Here is a 21882-nt window from a genome sequence, read left to right as displayed (position 1 = left end):
CATGACAATAAGTCTTGATTTTCTGTTGTCACCGGTCATTAGTTTGCTTGTGTTGCGGTGTGCATGGCAATTTTGGAGAGTTGATGGCATCTGCAGAAACCAAATTTCCCTCATTTCGTTTTCATCAGCATGATTAGAAGCATTCTTGGGATGTCGACCGTACGAATCCGATGAATACTAATTATATAGCCACTTTTGGCGATGATTCCCGCGTTATCAAGCAACGATTGAATACCTAGCCGCTGTCTTCTATTATTAATATATAGGGGTTGTCGACCGAACCGATTCCATAACGCAGCATGCAGAATCAGTCCATATGCCGCATTGTACAGACCGTTTAATATTTTCTTAAGCACTATGGTGACATGAGATCTTATGTTGCCACAGCAAGATAGATGAAAAAAGAAAACATTGCAAGTCTTCAAAGGGTTTGATTGCACTAGAAAGACAAACGACATTAAGTACAGCAGCTTTTGCAGACCCAAGGCATGGGAAATTTCGAAGAAATTTCACTATCCTATGATTTGATTGAAAATGGTAGGCAGATATGTATGACTTAATTGTAACCTTATTTACAATGATCCAAAGTAAATCATATTAGGATTCGCATCCTACTGGGAGCTGGTCTCCACAGCAGCAACAGTTGAGACCATGGAGTCTACTCCGCAAACATTGCGACCCCTGCAGATCTTGTAGAATCCATTCTCTCCCCACTTTTCTCCCCAGGAGTTCTTGATGATCCAGTATGGCTTATCCTTCATCCTGACAGGAGAATAGCCAGCTGAGCCATATCCCACCAGCAACACTCCATGATCCAGCCTCCTTGAGCAGATATATGGGCATGACACTCCTCCAATGTATGTTTGCATGAACACAGCATTGATGGCCACTGTATTAGAGCAAAGCAAGGAGTTATAAACAACTGAACACTACAATTGTGGGCGTCAAAAGAGATATAATCACTCAACCAATAAAACTCAAGTTCATTTACCAGCAAGAGGTCCATTTTTCACAAGATTTGCGGCAATTTGATCCTCATCAAGGGAAACAACGCTAAAGTTGGCCACTCTTGCTGCAACCTTGTTCTTGTCGAATTTGCAAGCACCACGATCAGTACCAGTGTAAGGATAGTCTTCCTCACGCATAAGACCACCAGCTTTGAGAGTGTACTCAAAGGCGCTATTCATCAACCCACCACCACATCCAGAGTCACATGAACCTGGTTCTTCAGGATCACACTGCATATAGGAATGAGCTGAATTTAGAGAACACGAAACAGCTAATCTATTAACCACCTTAATGAAAAAGACATGTGATCCAATGAATTGTTTTCACTTCTTTATTTCTCATCAAAATGAAATCAATTACAGGCAATATGTCAACAAATTAAGCAGTTACTGCATGCGTTGAACCATCAGCAGGAAAATGCAAGGTTTTAGAGAACATTGAATCTGTAAGTCTAATTAATTGAATGAACTCTCCGACATGCAGCCATTCATTAACAACCTTCCAGAACACCGACTGAAAATCAATATATCTTGAACAAAAGATAACCAACAACCCTTGCCAGATAGATACTTATTCAATCCTTTTATTTATAAACTTGATGATTTTGAAGATTGAAAACAAACAACCTCCAGTGACTCCAATAACATAGCACACAAACTTTTTTCTCTTCCTTGCTAACAAGCATAAACAGCAATCATCAAAGTTAGCATGTTTACTCTAATTTTAGATCACTATAGAACAATGAATCATGCTTCAAGTACCCAAAGTCGTCATGTGCTCAACCCTTCAAAAAAAAAATCATGAAACATAAATAATTAAAAACTTAAAAGACTAGTTGCAAAGAATCACACCTCATGATCGCAATCCACAAGCTGCTGCTCACTGAGGCTAACAAGCTCTCCAGTTGCAAGAAAGTGGGCACCTTCCAAAGCTCCTGTGGCACTAAAACTCCAGCATGACCCGCACGAACCCTGACCCCAACAACACAAAATCAACATCACCATCAATATTAACCTTGATAACCCCAAATAGATAAATCATCAATCAATCAATAAATAAATAACAGCTAAAAATTCACGAATTTAGTAAAAGTCAACGCTTGACCCCCCACCTAAAACCCATCCTTGAAAAAAAAAAAAAAAAACCCATCATATTACAATTAAAAACACAAAAAAAGGTACAAAATCAATATTAAAAAAAAGACCTGATTTTTAACAGGACCAACAGCTCCTTTATCTCTCCAATCAAAATCCTCAGGCAAATCACTAGTAGGTAGAATCGGAGCTTCATTCGCATCCTTAGGCAACCTCAACCTGCGCAACCCTAAAACCTGCTTTCTAAACTCCGCCGGAGTCAAATCGGAGAACTGAGTCACTCCATGACTCGCCGTTGGGTCCAATTCCTGATGACGCGCCGCGCGTCTCAGATTAGCCTTGAATACCGAGAACCGGTAATCATGCTCTTCCTGTGAGCCGTAGGATTTCTTGAATTTACTCTTGAACAGCGAGAAGTGACGCTGCTCTGCGCTTAACAGGTTTGATGATGACGCATCCTGACCGTCCACTACTTCCCTGATCAAGGGATCATCACCGTTGAGTGTGTCCGCATGAACTGCGGAGATAAAGAGGAGAGAGAGGATGACAAGATGAGAGAGATTGGGAGACATTGTTGATTGAAGACGAACGCTCACCGAAAGAGAGATTTTATATAGAAAAAAGATTCGTTTTTTGTGTTTTGTTATTATTATTTTTATTATCATTATTTATTATAGGTATAAATATACGAATGGATGGCGTGGATTATGAGATAAGGTACATATATCATCCTTCAAGTATCAATTTTTATTATTTAGTCCAATTTGTCTCTCTTCCTTTGGTTATTTTCCCTCATGAAATCACCTAGGTTGTAGAAAGTCATAGAGAAGGCTCCTCTATAAAGTAAAGGGTTTAATATCGCCAGGAGTCGAAACTTTAAGGACCATGAATGGTAGTAAAATAGGGGGTGGGTGGAGCTTATCTAACAGTCGGAACGGTGGGTATGGGCCTTTTGTTGCTTAGGGAGAAAGGGAAAGGAACAGGCAATAGGAGAAGGACACGTGGTACAGGTGGACAGTTGGACTTTTGAATGGTAGGTTCTTCTTTTTGGACTGGCGGTTTCGGATTGGGAAGTTATTTCTGTTTCTGCTACTTGTTGGAAAGAGTGTGAAAATGGGCTACATAGGCCCATTAGTACAGGGGAAAGTTTTAGTGGGCTGGGCTGAATGTTTGCTTACATGCTGTCTTTGGGCTCCTTTGCTATAACTTCTTATGAAAACCTTTTTTCTTAATTTTAATTGAAAATTAATTTTAAAAAAGCATTAACACCGCCATTGTCCATAAAAATTTACAGTAGCTTTGAGCCTGTTTTTGTTCTACACTGCATACAACATTACAAACGAAGATTGCTCTGTAAAAAATGAATCAATCGGCTCCTGTGTTACACCGCCATTGTCCATCAGTGATGGAGGGCATCTCGGAGGCCTGGTAAACAAGTAAATAGATCACTGATTTTTTTCCTCTTCTTTTATGCTTTTCTTCCTGTGCAAATTCCTCGATTGAACCAACAAATATAAATCAAGATTCATATAGATATATGCCTCTTAAATGTAATGTATTGATCTGGTTATGCAGCTTGACACGTCCACGGTCATATAACTCAGCAAATCGTGAGGCCAGTTTTGGCCATGCCGTTTTCGATACGAGGAACAGAACTCATGCTTACTATAGCTGGGATTGTAATGAAGATGTCGGAAACTTGTTTTAAATAAATCAATTATGGGTGATGATGCTCCGGAATCTAGAATGTCAAGGAAGTTATTTTTCACCATGTTTGGATGATGCATGATCATGTGTTCATGTCTATCTTTTATTATCCATAACTAAGGATTCTAAAGGTTGATGAGGAGAGCTGAATTTCCTACAAAATAGTTTATTTTTAGGGATTTTAGGGCCCTCTCTCATAATTAAGTGAGTGATTTTATTATGAGTAGTTGTAATAAATAAATATTAAATTTTAAAAATAAGAAAATATATTCTTAGTTGATGTATGATAAATACTGAAAATAAATTGTAAGAGAGTGAAGATGACGAACCTTTTTTATAGGTTGTTCAGAGAGTATTTATAACCTTAAATTTTTCTTTTTCTTACTCGAGGGGTTGTAGGTCTTTTTCTTCTTCATATTTATTACAATCAACATTAATATTGATTATAAGTGTCTTCTTACATGACACTAATTATTGATGAGAGTATCACGTGCCTATAGAAGATGGTCCTACATCAATATGTACACAATATTAATATCAATGAGATCAACCATTTAATCAATAGTAATACTAATTGATGTATGAATGACCCTTGGAGGAATTTTTGCATAGAATATGTGTAAAGAGATGATGACCTTACCTTGGGTGCTCATATCGAGAGGAATTCTTGGCTTAAAAAGGCATTAATTCTAGCATCTTGGCTTTAGTACATATCCGAGCCTAGGGGGTTAGGCTTGACATCTCTCCGAACCCACAAGAGCTTGGACCAGGGGTGTAGCTGAGCCCAATGGGGTTGAATCTAGCATCTCGCTAAACTCACAGGTGCTTGAGCCTAATGTGTAGTCGAGCCTAAGGGGTTGGGTCTGATATCTTGCTAGACCCACAAACGTTTGAGCCTAGTGCGTAGCCGAGTTTAGAGGGTTGGGTCTGATATCTCGCTAGGCCCACAAGAGCTTGGGCATGCGTGTAGCCAAGGCAAATGGGTGTTGGGCTTGACATTTTGCTAGACCTTCTTGCTACATGGCTTGGGCTATGTGAGCTTCTATAATGGATCTTATTTCTCTTCGTCCCTTCTAGTCATGGGTTTTATGAGAAAAAAAGGTTTTTAGTATGAATAATAATTAATTCATCAACCTTTTAGCTTCCAAAATTCGCTATAAAAAAAATAAAGAGTTTTTAACTTGTATTTTTTAGATTTTTCTACGCTCTTTCTTACCTTATTTTTAGTGTTTTTATTCCTTTTTATGCCTTTTGTTTTCTCCAAAATCTAGAGCTTAGGTTCATTTTATTGAGATATTAAGTTACATAATCTTTGGTTTGAAAACCTTGTTTAGAAGTGCTTCTAAACCAGTATAATTTTGTTGTTGGAATCTTAGAAGACATATTGCAAATATTCTAGTTGTATAAGTGAGGAACAATAAAGCTTTAAAGATAAATGATCCATCATTGACAACAACAAAAGATTCATTACTTTAAGGTGCTTCAACAAGTAAGTAGACTTCTTATTTTAATTTGAGAATTATTATTAGTATGCATGTTAGGACTTTGATCTTATATATATTACAAGTTTGATTATATGCTTAGTATGCATTCTAGAGTTATATTATTATTTTTTTGTTGAAAGCAAGTTTTTCTTTAGTTATGCTTTTATATTTTTATAGTTTTAAACATATATAAATTCTAGGCTTTTATTGGATATATTTTATTTAGTATGCACTTGTGATGATAAACTAAATATTTTTGCTCACTATTCTGTTATACATATCTACAAACTCTGGATCTATAATCTTAAGGCTTTACTTTTTATATTAGACTTTGTTTAGTTTATTATATGGAAAAAAATTAATAGTAATTACATAGATTAATTGTTAAGAGATTTTAGCATATTTAAAATTTAAGTTATAATTTAAATTTCTTTTAATTCTCACGTATAGATTTATTTCAATACTATATATTTTAATTTATAATCTTAAGGCTTTCCTCTTGATATTAGACTTTGTTTAGTTTATCATGTGGGAAAAAATAATATTAATTACATAGATTAATTGTTAAAGAGATTTTAGCATATTTAAAATTAAGTTATAATTTAACTTTCTTTTAATTTGTTATATTCTCACATATAGATTTATTTCAATACTATATATTTTAATTTATAACCTTTTGGTTTGCTTATAGCTTATAGCTTTATGTTTTTTTTTCTTTATTTAATTTTAGAAGGTTGTTATATATATTTTTTAAAAGTTATAATTTATCTTTTAAAATTATAATTTATGCAATTTATTTGGATCTCTTTGAGTTGTTGCATGATATATATTTTATGAATTAAGTTTTTATAAACCATGCTTATATCTTGATGTAGTTTATACAAGTTAGTTGCAAACTTTTTGGTATAATCATGCATTTTGTCTTTCTTGTTTAAACATAATGTTTAGACATAATACATGTTTAATATGAACTAAAATAAACAAAAGTGTTTTTTTTTTATCCTGTGTATAATTTAAATATTTTTGTTTATCAAGTTGCTTTATTTCAAGTTTATATTATTTTAATTGTTTGTTGTGGAGCTAAAATATTTATTTATAAATATTATTGGCTGTTGTTTTTATAATTTATATCATGCTTTTAACTCAAGAATTGGTTTTTTCAACCAATATTGCTTTGGTAGGTATTATTTCGGTAATGAGGATTCCACCATCACCTTTTGTGATGCACAGTGAGAAACTAGAAAAGTTTAATATATTGAACTTTAAATGGTGACAACATAAAATGTTGATTTACATGCCCATCTCAAACTTGGTTAAGTTCTTGTAGGAAAAAATATTAAAGTTGTCAAATAATGAATTTAGTTTCATTATTATAGTAGCTTTAGACATAAGGAATCATAGTGATTTCATGTGTAAAAAAATTACATTTTGAATAGATTAAAAATACATAATATGATGTGTATAGTTTAATTAAGAGTTGAAGATATTTTGAAAAACTTTTAACAAAAAATTCAAGGTTGAAGTTGTCGTTATAAAAAGGTTTATAGTTAACAAATTTCTAAATCTAAAAATGACATCAATGTTATCTAGTTGGATTTGTTCATGCATATAATATCATTCATGCATGTGTTATTGTTTACAAATGCATAAAGCTAGTGCAGTAAATGGATATTATCTTGTAAGTTCTATTAAGAAGATTGAGTTATAAACGAAATCTTTTATGACCCTTTTCAATTTTTCTCGATAACTTACTTAGTAAAAGTATTATTCATATGAAGACTAATATGATTAATGAGTATTATAGTTGGACATTTGATGTAGATTATAGAAACAGATATAGTTTACCGTTTGGATGGTGACTAATATGATTAATAAGTATCATAGTCAGTCACTTGGTAAAGTCTCAAATAATCTTATAAAAATAATGCGTAGGCAGTAATGAATTAATACAAATAAATTATGCTAACAAGACATAAAAAAGTAATGTTAAGCAAATCATGCAAGTAAAGCAAAGAAAAATTTAAGTACGTGAGAATTTAAAATGTGGAAATTAAATGGAATACAATGATGAAAATTATAATACAAAAAATTATATAAATCACAACCACTTAATAAGATGCTGAAAAATTGAATGGGCCACAATGATGGAATTTTAATATGTAATATTTGAATGAGTCATAAAAATGAGATTTAACTTATGATATATTAATTGTCCCTAAAAGAAAAATGTACTATGTGATATTGAATACACCATAAACAGGTATAAGAAAAATAAAAGATGAAAAAATATTTGAATGTGCTATAAATAGGCATAAGAAAGGAAGTTATTAAGATATAGAAATATTGAAATATATCATAAATGAGCAAGAGGAACATTTGAATTGGAAAAATAAACTTGCCACAAATAGATACAAGAAATATTTAAGTTAAAAAGAAATATTGACATGTATAATAAATAATTTTTTAAAAAAAATATATTATAGATAAAAGATATAATTAAAAAGACCAAATGGACATAAGATATATGAGAATAGAAGAAATGTATGTATAAGCCAGAGATGGACTTAATTTAAAAAAAATATATATGGATAAGTCATAATGAATATCATAGACTTGAAATTAAAATTGATATTAATAAATCAATAATGATATAATGAATAATATGATAAACTAACAAAATCAATTAATCAAAATAAAATAAAAGCTTGGAAAAGTCAACAAGTCATATAATTATAAGGAAGAGATAAAATGTGGCATAAATTAAAGTTGTTGTGAAATGAAATAATGGTATAAACTAAATGTGTCTAATGTATAGAACTAGTATAGATAAAATACGATGTGGAAATATAATATGTTATGGAAAAGTTATAATGAATTCAATAAACATAAAAAAATGAGTGAAAATCATATTGAGATGGGTTATGAAATAGATATTAAATCAAACAGTTATTACATGTGTGATTATAATAGCATAATTTGTTTAATAAAACATTAAAGTTTGTTAGTGATTGAAGAGGAAATATTAAATTAAAAATCATACATATTGATATGTTTATAGAATAAATTAATAATATCGGTTATATTCATATAGTTGTAAAATACAGTAATAAGGTAAACACTTAAAGAAACTTTTGTGATCTTATATGTTTTACAAATGTTTTTTTTATTTTTTTGAAGGCCTCAATTCAAAACACAAAAATTATCAAATTACCTAATTATTTTTATTGGATAGATAAGATAGATGCTAGTATTTTCTAATGGTTGTATTAAAATCAAGCTTATAAATGTAATTTGTAAGGGTTGTAACCATACAAACATGTAGGGATAAATTTATGGATGGTGAACTTGAAACTATTCTTATATAGAAAAAAAAAAATTAATTTCCCCGTACATCTTCTGTATGGGTTGAAACCATATAAACCTAACGTATTGGGCTTGGACTTCTTTATAAAAAAGGATGAAGAAGAACACGCAATTTTTCCCTCCTTTTTTTTTTTTTTTTTTGCAATAATAAGTCTGTACACTAAGGATAGTGACTATCTTTCTCAAAGGAGTTTTCTTTTTGGTTTAAAAAGAGAAGTTACTATGAGTTCAAAAATAAATAAATAAATCCAGTCATTTTGTAATATAATTTCCCCGTACATCTTCTTTTTCAACCACTGCAGGTGATGCTAAGCCACAGGCACAACGAGACCCAGTCGTGTCAAAAAAAAAAAAAAATAATAGGAGAAGAAAAAACAAGGACAACATCAGCACCTGCTCATAATAACACATGGAGATCCATTTAATTATAACTTGCTTTTAAATTATTATAATAATAATTATAAACTCTCAGTCCCAAACGATCAAGGTTCCTCCCTATGTGATTTACATCATGCATGTGTGCTCATATTGGGTGTTGAGCCTGGTTGAAGATGGATGTTGATAAACTCGAAACTTTAAAAAATATAATCAAAGGTTGTTGTTTTTTTATATAAAATGATCCGGATAGATTCAGCAACCCAAATCCTTTTTTCAGATCAGTCCTTGAGTTGGATATGACAATATTCTCCTCACATGTATCAATATATTATCTTGCTGGAAGCAGTTTAATATTTCTGACAGGAAAAATGTTGTCAAACTCAAAATATCATTTCAGATGGGGTTAATTTGTTGAACCCTTTTGGCCTTTTCCTTCACAGATGTCGATAATTATGAAACGACGTGTCCGTGACTGCAGGGTCACGTTTTTAGTATATTTTCAATTTTCCTTGAAAGAACAACCTCTTCAAATGTATTTGCATTTCTTGGATCTATCTATCGCCACATAAATTTCTACTCCAGATGCCATTTGGGCTCAAGCCAAGACGTGTAGATAACAGGCTGACCTACCTTATTAAGCAAAACATGATATAGATAACAGGTTCCAGTACACTCCCCTTAGTATATGGTAAGATAAGGATCACACCTGTGTATCTAAAAACAGGCAAGCATATCTATATATGGATGTATGTTAAAAGGGTTGGAGGTGGAAAGCACAAGAATTTGGTGTTGAACTCTAATCTGAAGAAGATGGGCTCTTCTCCTTCTTCATCATCCATTGTTTCTGCTGTATTGTTTTTGGTTTTGAATGTGGCTGTGTTGTGTCATGGAGGCAAAACCAGTAGTTTCGTTAGGAAAGTGGAGAAAACTATTGACATGCCTCTTGATAGTGATGTTTTTAAAGTCCCTCCTGGCTACAATGCTCCCCAACAGGTGTGTATTTTTTTCATGTTTTTTTTTTTTTCTCTTGTTATTTACTGGCCCTTTTCTTGTTATTTTCATCATTGAAGCATGTAGTACATGTATTGATTAAAATTTTGTCTTTTCTTTTTTTATATTTGTAATTTAGGTGGGTTTGTCAATTAAGAAAGGGAAAGTTCTGATTTTTTTTTTAAATGCAAAACTAAACTTTAAGTGTTTTTTTTTTTCCTGTCCTTAGAACTCTGGGGAGTCTCCTTGAGAGTTTTGTTGATTTTCTTTATAGAAGCAGTGGATGGACTCTCCTTAATTTATTGATATGTGGGTGATTTAAATACAGGTTCATATAACACAAGGAGATCATGTGGGGAAGGGAGTGATAGTGTCATGGGTGACTGCTGATGAATCAGGTTCAAATACAGTGATTTACTGGAGTGAAAATAGCAAACAAAAGAAGGAGGCTGAAGGCAAAACTTATACCTATAAATTCTACAATTACACCTCTGGCTACATTCATCACTGCGTCATCAGAAACTTAGAGGTGAATTTCTTAAAAAAAATTATGTTCTATTTGATGTTCATTTTGCTTCATTCGCAGCTCCCATGTTTATGTTCTGTTTTGTATTGGTACCTGATAGTTTCTCAATCAAATTAACTGGGAGTTTGGATTTTTACTTGAAACTATTCACCTTTTTTGTTCAAATTAGAGTATGGTTTTGATTAATCTGCTTATCTGACTTCTTGTGGCAGTTCAACACAAAATATTACTATGTGGTAGGGGTTGGGAACACCACAAGACAGTTCTGGTTTATCACGCCTCCTGCAGTTGGTCCTGATGTCCCATATACATTTGGTCTCATAGGTATGTATGGCTTGCTATGGGTTCTGTTTGCTTATATTATGGGCATTGTGGTCCATGCATACCTGCAGTTTGCTCCTGTCTTTGTGTATGGTTAAGATTCTTTCAGTGGATACGATGTTCAGGTTCTTACATGCGCTGATGTCCTCTTATTGAGACTTTACTTGCAGGGGATCTTGGTCAGACTTATGATTCAAATAGAACACTTACTCACTATGAAAACAACCCAGCAAAAGGGCAAGCAGTTTTGTTTGTTGGAGACCTCTCCTATGCTGACAACTATCCAAATCATGATAATGTGAGATGGGATACATGGGGAAGGTTTGTAGAGAGAAGTGTTGCTTATCAGCCTTGGATATGGACTGCAGGAAACCATGAGATTGATTTCGCCCCTGATATCGTAAGCATCTATTACCATAGTTTATCATCTAATCAAGAATAATATCTTCGACACCTCTGAAATAAGGAGATGGTATCTTCTGTAGTTCTTATTTTCTTATGAGTAGAAATGCTTCATCTCACACCATTCGAATAATCCATGGCTTCCAATATCCTTTCAACTTTGTTCTCTCAGGAAATGTTAATTCCCATTCCGAGGGCTACTTCTCACATCTTGCTTGCCAACTAACTTCGTTGCAACTACCTTAATTTAGTTGTTGAACTTGACTGTTATAGATACGATGTGGTTTCTATTGTCTTTGCAAAGCTTGCTACGAGTTTAATTGTTAACTTTGAATTTAGAAAGTAAATTGCACTTGGTGCCTCAGCTTTCGATTTTTTATTCTGTGTTTTATGGTTTTAGTCCATAGTTTTCCATGTGCATGTTTGATAAATGCACAGAAGCTGCTGAAAAGAAAATTCATAACAAAAGAATGAAATGTTGTTGCAGGGTGAAACTAAACCTTTTAAGCCTTATACTCACCGCTACCACGTCCCTTATAGAGCATCGCAAAGCACCGCTCCTTTTTGGTACTCAATCAAGAGGGCTTCAGCATACATCATTGTGTTGTCTTCATACTCAGCATATGGTAAGGGTTTTACTTCTTCAAGAGTCGTAAAATAGAATGGATGAAAGACTGAGTGTGTGTATCAGTGTATGTGCATAAATGTCGAGTGCATATATTGCTTAGGAAGAGACCTTGGAAATCATGACCTGTACGCTGCTCATATTTAGTGCAATTGTTTACCATAACTCCTGTAATCTCTTCATTTTGATACCTGCATTCAGTTATTTGGAAAATCAAGTATAATCCCTGCTTTTGCGTAATTGCATCTGTTTTTCTATCTTGTTTTAGGCAAATATACTCCTCAATACCAATGGCTTGAAGAAGAGCTACCGAAAGTTAACAGGAGTGAGACACCATGGTTGGTTGTTCTTATCCATTCTCCATGGTATAACAGCTACGAGTACCATTACATGGAAGGGGAGACCATGAGAGTAATGTACGAGCCATGGTTTGTCAAGTACAAAGTTGATGTTGTGTTTGCTGGTCATGTTCATGCCTATGAACGATCTGTAAGTGTCCCTTATCCCTTACAAGCTATAAATCATGCGATCAGGTTCATGTTTCTCTTGAAATGCTTTCTTTCCGCTTCTTGGGATGTCTATTTTAACTTTCTAAAAAACCTCCATAGTTTTGTAAAGATTCCTCTGTCAGGCTTCAGTTTTGTTTTTGCTTCAGAATGACATTAAATGCAAATCCTTTAAGCTTTATCTAATACGATGAGATCGTCAGAACTATTAGATCATTGAAGAGAAGTTTGAGGTTGTTTGCAATCAGAAAGAACTACCAGACTAGATTTGAATGTGAAATCTTTGTCAAAGTAAGAATCGGTGCATTTTCTCTGCAGGAGCGCATATCCAACATTGCATACAACATTGTAAACGGACAGTGTGTACCGGTAAGAGATCAAACTGCCCCAGTTTACATTACCATTGGTGATGGAGGAAACATAGAGGGCCTGGCAACAAGGTAAGATCATTGAGTAAATGAACTAATCTTCTCTGGTATAAATCTCCAAGTTCTCTTGCAATGGTAAATATACCATGATCTCACTATTATCTTGCAGCATGACGTATCCACAGCCAGAATACTCAGCATACCGCGAGGCCAGTTTTGGTCATGCCATTTTCGATATCAAGAACAGAACCCATGCTTACTATGGCTGGCACCGCAATCAAGATGGATATGCTGTGGAAGCTGACACCATGTGGTTTTACAACAGATATTGGCATCCTGTCGATGACTCAACAAGTTCCGATTCGTGATCAATCAGTTCTCGAGATCCTTTCATTTCCTGAAATAAAATTCGCATATAGAGAAGTGGACCGCAATCACGAATCGTCCCTTGGCCCCTTTGTTGGTCAGAGTTTGTGACAATTTTTTTTTTTTTTTTTTGCTGATCATACGGCAAAATACACCAAATGAAAGTGTATCAGGATATTGGCTCGTTCTCAATATATATATATATATATATATATATTAAAAATATGAAGAATGTTTTAAGCATCTCGGGTTCAATAATTATACCAAACCAAGAGCCAAGTAACGTAAGCAAACATGTTAGATTCATGTTATTTGGGTCTGGCATCCAAATAATTCGAGTCTTGCTTGTTTATCAAATTGAAATAAATGTAGGTCCAACATAACTTCAGAATTTAAAAATAATAAAATAATATCAAAATGTCTTTTATGATTATAAGAAATTACACAAGAAAAAATAGTGTGAAAGAACAAAAATATCCCTATATGCAAAGGTTTTTTTTTTTTTGTCTTTTTCAAGGTTAAAAATGTATTTTAATTTATTTAACAGTTTATGAAAAGTAAAAAATAAATAAAATCTTGGGCAACATGTTTTAATTTTTGTTAATCTTAGAGGTAGAATAATATTTTTACTATGCAAATATTCGTGAAATAGACTACAATACCTATGTTGAAACCTTTAATGACTAATGAGCATATGAAAAATATTGAAATACCCCTATAATCAAGACTTTAATTTTTTCAACTAAAAGGTAAAATGATAATTTATTTTTTTATGGAAAGATAACATTAGCCTCATCCCAAGCATTCAGAACTTGGAAAATGCATGATGCAAGTTTACAGTGGATTATGTCTTAGTCAACAGTATATTTGCACAAGATTGCCAGACCTAGGTAGCTTAGGTTTAGTAACCATGTCACCCCATGCGCCTGGGTTTGACGCTAAATATGATTGATAGACCCAAGGCATTTGGGCTTTGAGTCTAATATGATTGTCAAACCCAAGGTATTTGAGTCTGACATGGTTGTCAGGCCCATAATGCTTAGGCCTGGCATGGTTGCTAGACCTAGGTGCGAGCCTGATATTTTTTTGGGTTTGGCCTGGTGTAGGTCAATATTTTTTTTTTCATTCTCTCCTCTTCAAATATAACAAATTTATAAAATAAGTTGTACAAATAAAAAAGAGTTGAGAGTTAAGTTCTACTACATATGAATGAAAAATCTTGTTTGAATGGGACAGTGTTTGTTTTTGCAGTCCAATTATTCTTTTGAAAATTTTTAATTTGACCCATGCTTGATTTGACATGGTTGCCAAACGCTTGGGTCTAGACCTAAGCAACTTGGGACTAGTAACCATACCAGACCCCAAGCGACTTGGATTTTACAGCCATGCTTGATTTGACAAATAACTAACAAAGAGGACAATTATACACTTTAGTTGTCAAGAGAGGGAAAAAGAAGAAGAAGAAAAAACACAAACAATTGATCACTAACGACAATCCAACTATTATTTGTCTACACGCACCATGATATATGGAAGAAGGCACGACTACGCATTTAGTGAGACGACGGATGGCCATATTTAGCTACTAGGAAGTGTCACAAGCGCCTCCTTAATGGCATGGGTATCACCCTTTCGTTGAGGAAGAAAAAGAAAGCCAAAGAAAGTCTCGTGAAAAGATGAAAAATTAAAAGTGAAACTATTATTACAATTCACAATAAAAAATCTATTGATCTATAATGATTTCTCACATTATTTAGCTTTTGTTATAATTACATGTATTGTAAAGTGCATCATAATAATCTATCTATACTTTTCCATCTCATTTAGAGCTATTGTTCGGGAACGTTGTTGAAATCGTGTTTCTCAAAAGTTTGAAATTTTTTTGTTTTAATATTTTTTTATGTTTTTAGATGGTTTTAATATGTTGATGTCAACAATAATTTTTAAAAAATAAAAAATATATTATTATGATGTATTTTCAAGTAAAAAATACTTTAAATCGTAATTGAAGCAAACTTCCAAACATCTCCCAGAAAGGGAAATGAATCTAAAAATTCCAAATCAAAGTCAATCTTATGCTTGTAATAATTTGCCAATTACAATTTACTAGCATTGCACCTTTTTTTTTCATTCACCGAATTCCATCTCTATTAGCTATTGCAAGGCCACTGCAAGCATTCCTTGTGAATTCTCGCAAGCCATTTTCAAATCAATTTATGTTAGCATTGGATCGGCTCAATATATTGATTTAATTTGGATTTTAAATTAAATCATATTAAATTAATTTAGTTGAGTTTTTAATAATTTGATTGACTTTTAGAGCTGCACGGAAGCTAAAAAAATTAACTTAATTTGGTCATCTAAGTTTTTTTAAATCAGGATTGGGTCCACATGTTAATCAGGATCTCAAGAACAAAAAACAAGAAAATGTTTTTTCAGTAAAAATTCCTCTTGTTTTTTTAACTTCCATGTTTGCAACGATGGAAAATAAAAAAGAAAAAGGGAAAACGGAGAGGCTTTGTTACGGATAAGTAGGTAAACTTTACGGAAGTGAGTAAAACTAGTATACTATTTGATATAAAATTTCGTAACAAAGTCCCCTCATCCTTTCTATTTGAGTCGCGTGAAGTTCAACCCATCACCGATTAACGGCCATCCCCTCCCTTCCATCAATCTGCACTCTCTCTCTCCCTCCAGCTCCTCCTTCAAACATTTATCAAAACCCTCCCCACATTAAAAATAAAAAATAAAAAATTGCTAATTCTATCACTCCTGCTAATTCCCCCGACGATCTATGATGAAGAATGCATCGGAGTCTCAATAAAATGGCGGAGCAGGTGGATGAGCCAGTAGATAACAACAGCAACGACAAAGTAAACAACGGCTCAACAGAATCTAACAGCAACGAGAATAACAATAACAATAATGATGAAGAGAATAAGGATAAGAAGAAAAATGTAGATCCAGAATTATTCAGCTGTTTGCTTCAGCCTGTTACTTCGGATTCCGATCCTGATTACATCGGCATTCGCCGTCTCCTTCTCTACAGGAAAGCCGAGTCCGGTGTTCCCCGCCGTCTTGTAAGCTTTCTCTCTACTCTTCTTGTCGTTTTGAAGCTTATTATTATTATTATTATTAACTCCTTCGTTTTCTTTTTAATTATTATGCGCACCACATTATTTTGTTTCGTAAGTGCGTAATTGGTAGATCTACTGGTTTGGATTGTAAATTGTTGCTGGATGGAGCTTAGTTTAGGAGAAAATTGGTAGCTGATCAAGCTTGGAGGAACCTTTTTTTATTTAAAGAAAATGGATAATGAGGGTGCTCATTGGATTAGATTTAGAACAAAAGTCAAGTTAGAAATTATAGCTCTTTTTTTTTTTCTTTTTTCTAATAGAGATTCGTGTGTGCGCCTTTACTGAACTTGCCTTTGGAATAATTTGGAAGACTTCTGCAGTCTAAAACAATACATTTCTGATTGTTTCTAGATGAATTGTTGTCATGGCACTGTATCTTGTTTCAATCATTCATGAGACGAGTTTAATCAACATCGTGAATTTGCTTTCATTGTGGGATGGTTTTGTTAAGCCCAGCCCCAATCGAGTGGTTAGCAACATTGATATAGTATAGTAATGGTACCCTGTCAAATGACGCTTTGAGAATGGTCTAACAAGTAGCTATCTGGTTTTCTTTGTGATGCCTTATTCTTTTTGTGTTTTTTCATTTTCATTGAGAAGAAATTTCAAGTATTCTAGTGTTTTTCATTTTATTACCTATGAAACTAAAATTACTTTTCTAGCAAGTAGCAGGACTGCACAAATGAAATATAATCATTTCTTCTACAAGTTCTTATTGTGAATGCATTTTATGAAGGATTGGAGATGCAATGGAAAAGGGTATGCGAGCTATCGTAATTACATTCGCAGGCCAAGAAATTGGGATGGTTTGCCAAGCCACCAAAGCACTCCCGGAAACAGGTTGCTGATACTTTACTTGAGTGCAGCTAGTTGTGTATATTGATTGACATCTTGTACTAACTGAATTATACTCGCACACCTTTGCACCAGGGGCTCAGAAATTTTTGCAACTATCTGACATTTGACTTCCCTTACATCAAGGAACATTTCTTCTATGTATCTAACTGAGCTAATGTTATTTTCTTTCACTTTGTATTGAGAGTCAACATGAACTTGTAAAAAAATGCACTTTGTGAATTGTGACTTAAATTTTAAATCTATTTCTCTATACAATTCTGACATCAGGATGATTTACTGGTTGATGCATCAGTGGGCGATGGCTTCAATCCACGACTCCACCTTCCCATTTGTTCGAGGTGGACAGTTGGACTTCCAGCAGGGTATGCTTCAGTTTGTTGTGGATTTTCTTTTGATAATTAAAAAAGTTATATCTGTACCTCTGACTGCATTTAGTGCTTCTGCCATCAACTCTTAACAGGCTCCATAGAGTTAAAAATATATTATTTCACAACAAGTAATGTATTTATTCAAGGAACTTGCCATGGCACCTGTCCCCACTACCTCCTCTTTCTAACATGTTTGATATTTGACATTAGTATGATCTGACAAGTTATGCGTTTTACTTTTATGTTAACTCATCAACCTTAAACTTAATTGCTGAAAACAATATTTTTACCTGAGTAGAAAGTAGAAGTTACATGATTAAATAGAGCTAAAGCCTTTTTTTCTCACTTACAAGGAAAACCAAAATATCCATGTATGTGTATAGCTAACTAGTCTGATCTGACAAGTTATGCATTTTACTTCTATGTTAACTCATCAACCTTAAACTTAATTGCTGAAAAAATATTCTTACCCAAGTAGAAAGTAAAAGTTAACTGATTAAATAGAGCTAAAGCCCCTTTTCTCACTTACAAGGAAAAACAAAGCAAAATATCCATGTATGTGTATAACTACTAACTACTCTTCATCTGCCCATTCCACCTCTTCTCTTCTCATTGGACTTTAGCTTCCATTCTGAGCCAGGAACTACCAACTTAATTTCTTGTGATTTTTAGTTATTGATTATAACTTGGAAACTACTGCATCATTGATTAAATTTTTTTGCATGTGTGAACTTCATTTGCAGGACCTGCGAAGTACCAACCTGCCTTCTACTCACAGAACAAGTTTCAGCTCAACTGCAAGTGATAATGATTCCCTACGCCGCCAAGGGGCTGAACCTGCATATTCTTTTGTAGGAATGCATTGCATCTTTGATCAGTGCAAAGCTGCTGGTATTTCTTTATGTTACTGATATAGACTTCTTTCATTTCTCATGTCATATTATACTTTAAGTGGTTAATCTATCTTCTTAGACTGAGCATCCTTGGTCTTATGTGCAGTTACTGTTTTGAAGTTTGGGCACATGAGTTCTGATTTACTTGCATATGGGGCGTCAGATGGAACCTTGACAGTGTGCTTAGTCTCAGATCCACCTTCAGTCATCAAAAAATTAGAGGGCCATTCTAAAGATGTCACAGGTTTGATTGACTGGTATTGTTTCTATGGTCTTTTCTTATATTTCAGGTCCTAAAAATTTGTTTGTGTGGGTTTGCATGCATGTTTCCATTATTAAAGACATGATTTCACATTCCATTATAATTTAGACAATTAAGTCGCACATGGAATTGCTAATCCTAAGCAACAAGCCCTTTGTTTGTATTGGAGTGACACTGTATTCTAGTCTCTTGTGCAACCTGTGGTATTGGTGTGATAGGTCAAGTGAAGATCAATGACCGGTATCTTACAGGTGAACAACTAGAAATGGAAAAAAAAGCATGATCTCATGTATCATTCAAAAATGAACAAACCAATTTGAGTGGAACCTACCTAGTAAATTTGTTTGTGTGTATGACTGGACTGTAGAACCATATGAACTTCATTTTGGCTCTGGCTATTGCATTTTCCCAGGTCGTTGTGAATTACATTCTGATGGCTCTGAATCTTGTTTTTATTTAGTTCAACACACCATGCACTATCACTTTAGTTTAACAACATTGGTTTATCTTTGAATACTTGTGTAAGCATGACTATTCCTGCACATGCATGCTCTAAGAGGAGTCATCAGAGAGAGGAGTGCAAATCTTTAGTTTCTTTATCCAATATAATCTCACCAAGCACGCTGCTAATTATATTGATTGAGTGCAAGTTTATATTTTTCTGCTATCATTGCCACGTTTCTAAGTCAGAAAAGTACTGCCAGATTTCGACTTCTCGTCCAATAATCAGTACATTGCCTCAGCATCCATGGATAAAACTGTGAGAGTATGGGAGTTATCAAAAGGGATTTGCATTCGAGTAATATATGGAGTCTCTTCACAATTGTGTATTCGTTTTCATCCTGTAAGTATGCACTGAACACCCTCTCCCCTGATAATTTGTGCATGTGCATATATTTGATCTTCTGATTGGGAAATTTTTTATATTTAATACGTTCTAATCATTCTTCATGACTTGATTGGCCACCTAATGTTTCCTCTTTTGTCTCCATCAATGCAGGTAAACAACAACTTCCTCTCAGTTGGCAATGCAAACAGAGAAATTACCGTAAATACCATTTTCCTTTCCCTGCAAAATCATAACTCATTTACATGACTAGCTGTATCCACCCAAATTTTTCTCACATAATTGCTTGAATTTGAGAAAACTTGTACCACATTTCACGATTTAAAGTAAAACAATCGTACTCACTCAGTTTGTGAGGTTGCCAACTTATATACAAGCTTTCATGCTGATGCAATTTCAAAATGAGAACCTCTAAACATGTGATCATACTTGGTCATGCCCTTCCCTGGCCTGGCCTGGCCTATAGTTTTCACTTGGATTGATTCCACTTGATTTGTAGCTCCTCTTCATTGATATACCAGGTATTCAATTTCAGCACTGGCAGGATTATTAATAAATTGGTGTTTGACGATAAGGTTACATCCATGGACCATGATCACACTGGTCACCTCATTTTCTGCGGGGATGCACAGGTGACTCTTCTGTAAATACATTAAATAACCATCACCATTGGATGACTTTTTGTAGTACCTTTTCTAATAGCTATTCACTGAGCTATACATGCAGGGATGTGTATACTCCACAAGCATGGACTCACACACGGGTGCATTGTCGCGGTCTCATCGCTATCGAAGTAGTGGCAAGAGCAAATATCCAGTAACAACTGTTCAGTACCGGAGTTTCTCTCTGCTAGCAGGAGGCCCCGTGTTGCTGACCTGCACTCAAGATGGAAGTTTGTCGTTCTATAGGTTTGTATATCTGGCATGTCTTCCACTGTTAGGTCTTCCAATTTGAAGTGATTTAGAGGATGTTATGCTTGTGTTGCAGTGTTGCCTTGGAAATAAAAGGTTATCTGACTCTTCGTTGCTCACTCAAATTGGCTCCACGAGTACATAGCATCCGGGCTTCTTTCTGCCCCTTGCTTTCCCTTGAAAAAGGAGAGTATATAGGTTTGTATTTAATTACTGCAATGAAGGTTCTAATATTTGGTCAGCTATCATTTGTACATGTGAGCTTAGAATACAACTAAAAAGCTTGTGCAAAAACAACCATGTATACACATGTATGCTTGCATGTCAATGAAATGTGATGTATTTGTAGGTCATCATATGCTTGAGTAGTAACTCTGTTGTCACCTTCCACACTCAACTTTTATGCGCTCTTCTGCAACAATCCCACAACCTCTCTGCTCTTTTTTATTTCTAGTTTCCTACAATCCCTGGGATTTTCTGCAACGTTCGTTTCCAACCACTGAATCTTCCTACAGTGCATTTCTTAGAGAGAATCTAATAAAGGATAAAGAGTAGACAGTGAAGCATGAAAAATTCTGTTAAAATTGTGAGGTTTTGATCTAGAATTGAGTGTTCACATATCCTTGAAAAGAATCTTGAGTTTGGGAACAGTAATGACTGTTTTATCTCAACTGAAATGGTTTTTTTTTGTAACATGAAGTTGCCGGAAGTGAGGATTCAAACGTTTATTTCTATGATTTGACTCGGCCAAAGCATACATGCGTCAACAAGCTACAGGTCCGTCTCTGCTGTGTACTGGCTTTTGATGTTTCACAATTTCACCACCACTACCACCACCATGTTCTCACCATGATGTGCATTTCTGACTGCAGGGTCATCGCTTTCCAGTCGGTGATGTTGCGTGGAACCATGGGGAGAATTTTCTGGCTACATCCGATCTGTATGGCATAGTTATTGTATGGAAGAGAGAAAAGACAAGTCAAGACAAATATAAGCGGTAACAAGTCTCGCCCACACTCCAAGAAGGAAATTTAGCTTTGCGTTGTCTCATCATTCTTTGGTAACTGCTAAGCCATCTGTAGCATATATTTTCGTGATTCATTTGTATCAGAATGTCAAAACCGAGCTTCCATTGTTTGTATTAAATTTTGCACTCATCCTCCTACCATCAGCATGCACATGGCATTGAAGAGCCTAAATGAAAACGAAACAGAATCATTCTTGTTATTAAACAGTAGCATTTGCGTAGCACTGATTTTTCGGTAGGCAAGATGATAAAACAAGCGGAGGAGGCCTTTAGGAGCTACTAAAACGACACCGATTACTTTTATTTTATATTCCAATTGAAGCGTCAGTTTTCATGGTGTGATCGGCATAAAAGTCGTCGTTTGAATTTTAAAACATCCTAGTCTACTTGCATTGCATAACAACTAGATTTATTAAACGTCACTTGAGCTGAGATGGCATG

The 21882-nt window shown here is 34.4% G+C and overlaps 3 protein-coding genes across 3 annotated transcripts; 2 read left to right on the top strand and 1 right to left on the bottom strand.

Moving 5' to 3' along the window:
* Nucleotides 1–394: 394 nt before the first annotated feature.
* On the bottom strand, nt 395–2736 carry LOC118039712 (probable cysteine protease RD19B). Its single transcript, XM_035046486.2, has 4 exons — nt 2213–2736; nt 1860–1979; nt 992–1238; nt 395–889 (listed from the first exon to the last, which is right to left on the bottom strand). The coding sequence occupies exons 1-4, from the start codon at nt 2672–2674 to the stop codon at nt 612–614; spliced, it is 1107 nt and encodes a 368-aa protein (XP_034902377.1). The 5' UTR covers nt 2675–2736; the 3' UTR covers nt 395–611.
* A 6701-nt stretch (nt 2737–9437) lies between these two features.
* LOC118039713 (purple acid phosphatase 2) lies at nt 9438–13315 on the top strand. The gene is made up of 8 exons (XM_035046487.2): nt 9438–10027; nt 10353–10553; nt 10763–10874; nt 11042–11271; nt 11761–11899; nt 12167–12387; nt 12723–12844; nt 12942–13315. Exons 1-8 carry the CDS (start codon nt 9779–9781, stop codon nt 13138–13140), a joined length of 1473 nt encoding a protein of 490 aa, XP_034902378.1. The 5' UTR covers nt 9438–9778; the 3' UTR covers nt 13141–13315.
* Nucleotides 13316–15695: 2380 nt separating this feature from the next.
* On the top strand, nt 15696–21646 carry LOC118039714 (uncharacterized). The gene is made up of 12 exons (XM_035046488.2): nt 15696–16218; nt 17012–17115; nt 17426–17495; nt 18245–18392; nt 18501–18638; nt 19361–19500; nt 19657–19704; nt 20025–20135; nt 20230–20411; nt 20491–20612; nt 21115–21191; nt 21287–21646. The coding sequence occupies exons 1-12, from the start codon at nt 15943–15945 to the stop codon at nt 21413–21415; spliced, it is 1545 nt and encodes a 514-aa protein (XP_034902379.1). The 5' UTR covers nt 15696–15942; the 3' UTR covers nt 21416–21646.
* Nucleotides 21647–21882: the final 236 nt, after the last annotated feature.

The sequence above is a fragment of the Populus alba genome, chromosome 4 (assembly GCF_005239225.2).
Source record: "Populus alba chromosome 4, ASM523922v2, whole genome shotgun sequence".
Lineage (NCBI taxonomy): Eukaryota > Viridiplantae > Streptophyta > Magnoliopsida > Malpighiales > Salicaceae > Populus > Populus alba.
Note: the sequence above shows the minus strand (reverse complement) of the source record. Positions and strands in the feature narration are given on the sequence as shown.

Coding starts and splice junctions, on each gene's coding strand:
- LOC118039712 (XM_035046486.2), bottom strand. CDS start 2,674: ATGTCTCCCAATCTCTCTCATCTTGTCATCCTCTCTCTCCTCTTTATC. Junction 1,239..1,859: donor TTGTGGATTGCGATCATGAG/GTGTGATTCTTT, acceptor TCCTATATGCAG/TGTGATCCTGAAGAACCAGG. Junction 890..991: donor GAAAAATGGACCTCTTGCTG/GTAAATGAACTT, acceptor GCTCTAATACAG/TGGCCATCAATGCTGTGTTC.
- LOC118039713 (XM_035046487.2), top strand. CDS start 9,779: ATGTATGTTAAAAGGGTTGGAGGTGGAAAGCACAAGAATTTGGTGTTG. Junction 10,028..10,352: donor GCTACAATGCTCCCCAACAG/GTGTGTATTTTT, acceptor ATTTAAATACAG/GTTCATATAACACAAGGAGA. Junction 12,388..12,722: donor TTCATGCCTATGAACGATCT/GTAAGTGTCCCT, acceptor TTTTCTCTGCAG/GAGCGCATATCCAACATTGC.
- LOC118039714 (XM_035046488.2), top strand. CDS start 15,943: ATGCATCGGAGTCTCAATAAAATGGCGGAGCAGGTGGATGAGCCAGTA. Junction 18,639..19,360: donor CCATTCTAAAGATGTCACAG/GTTTGATTGACT, acceptor AAGTACTGCCAG/ATTTCGACTTCTCGTCCAAT. Junction 20,412..20,490: donor GGAAGTTTGTCGTTCTATAG/GTTTGTATATCT, acceptor CTTGTGTTGCAG/TGTTGCCTTGGAAATAAAAG.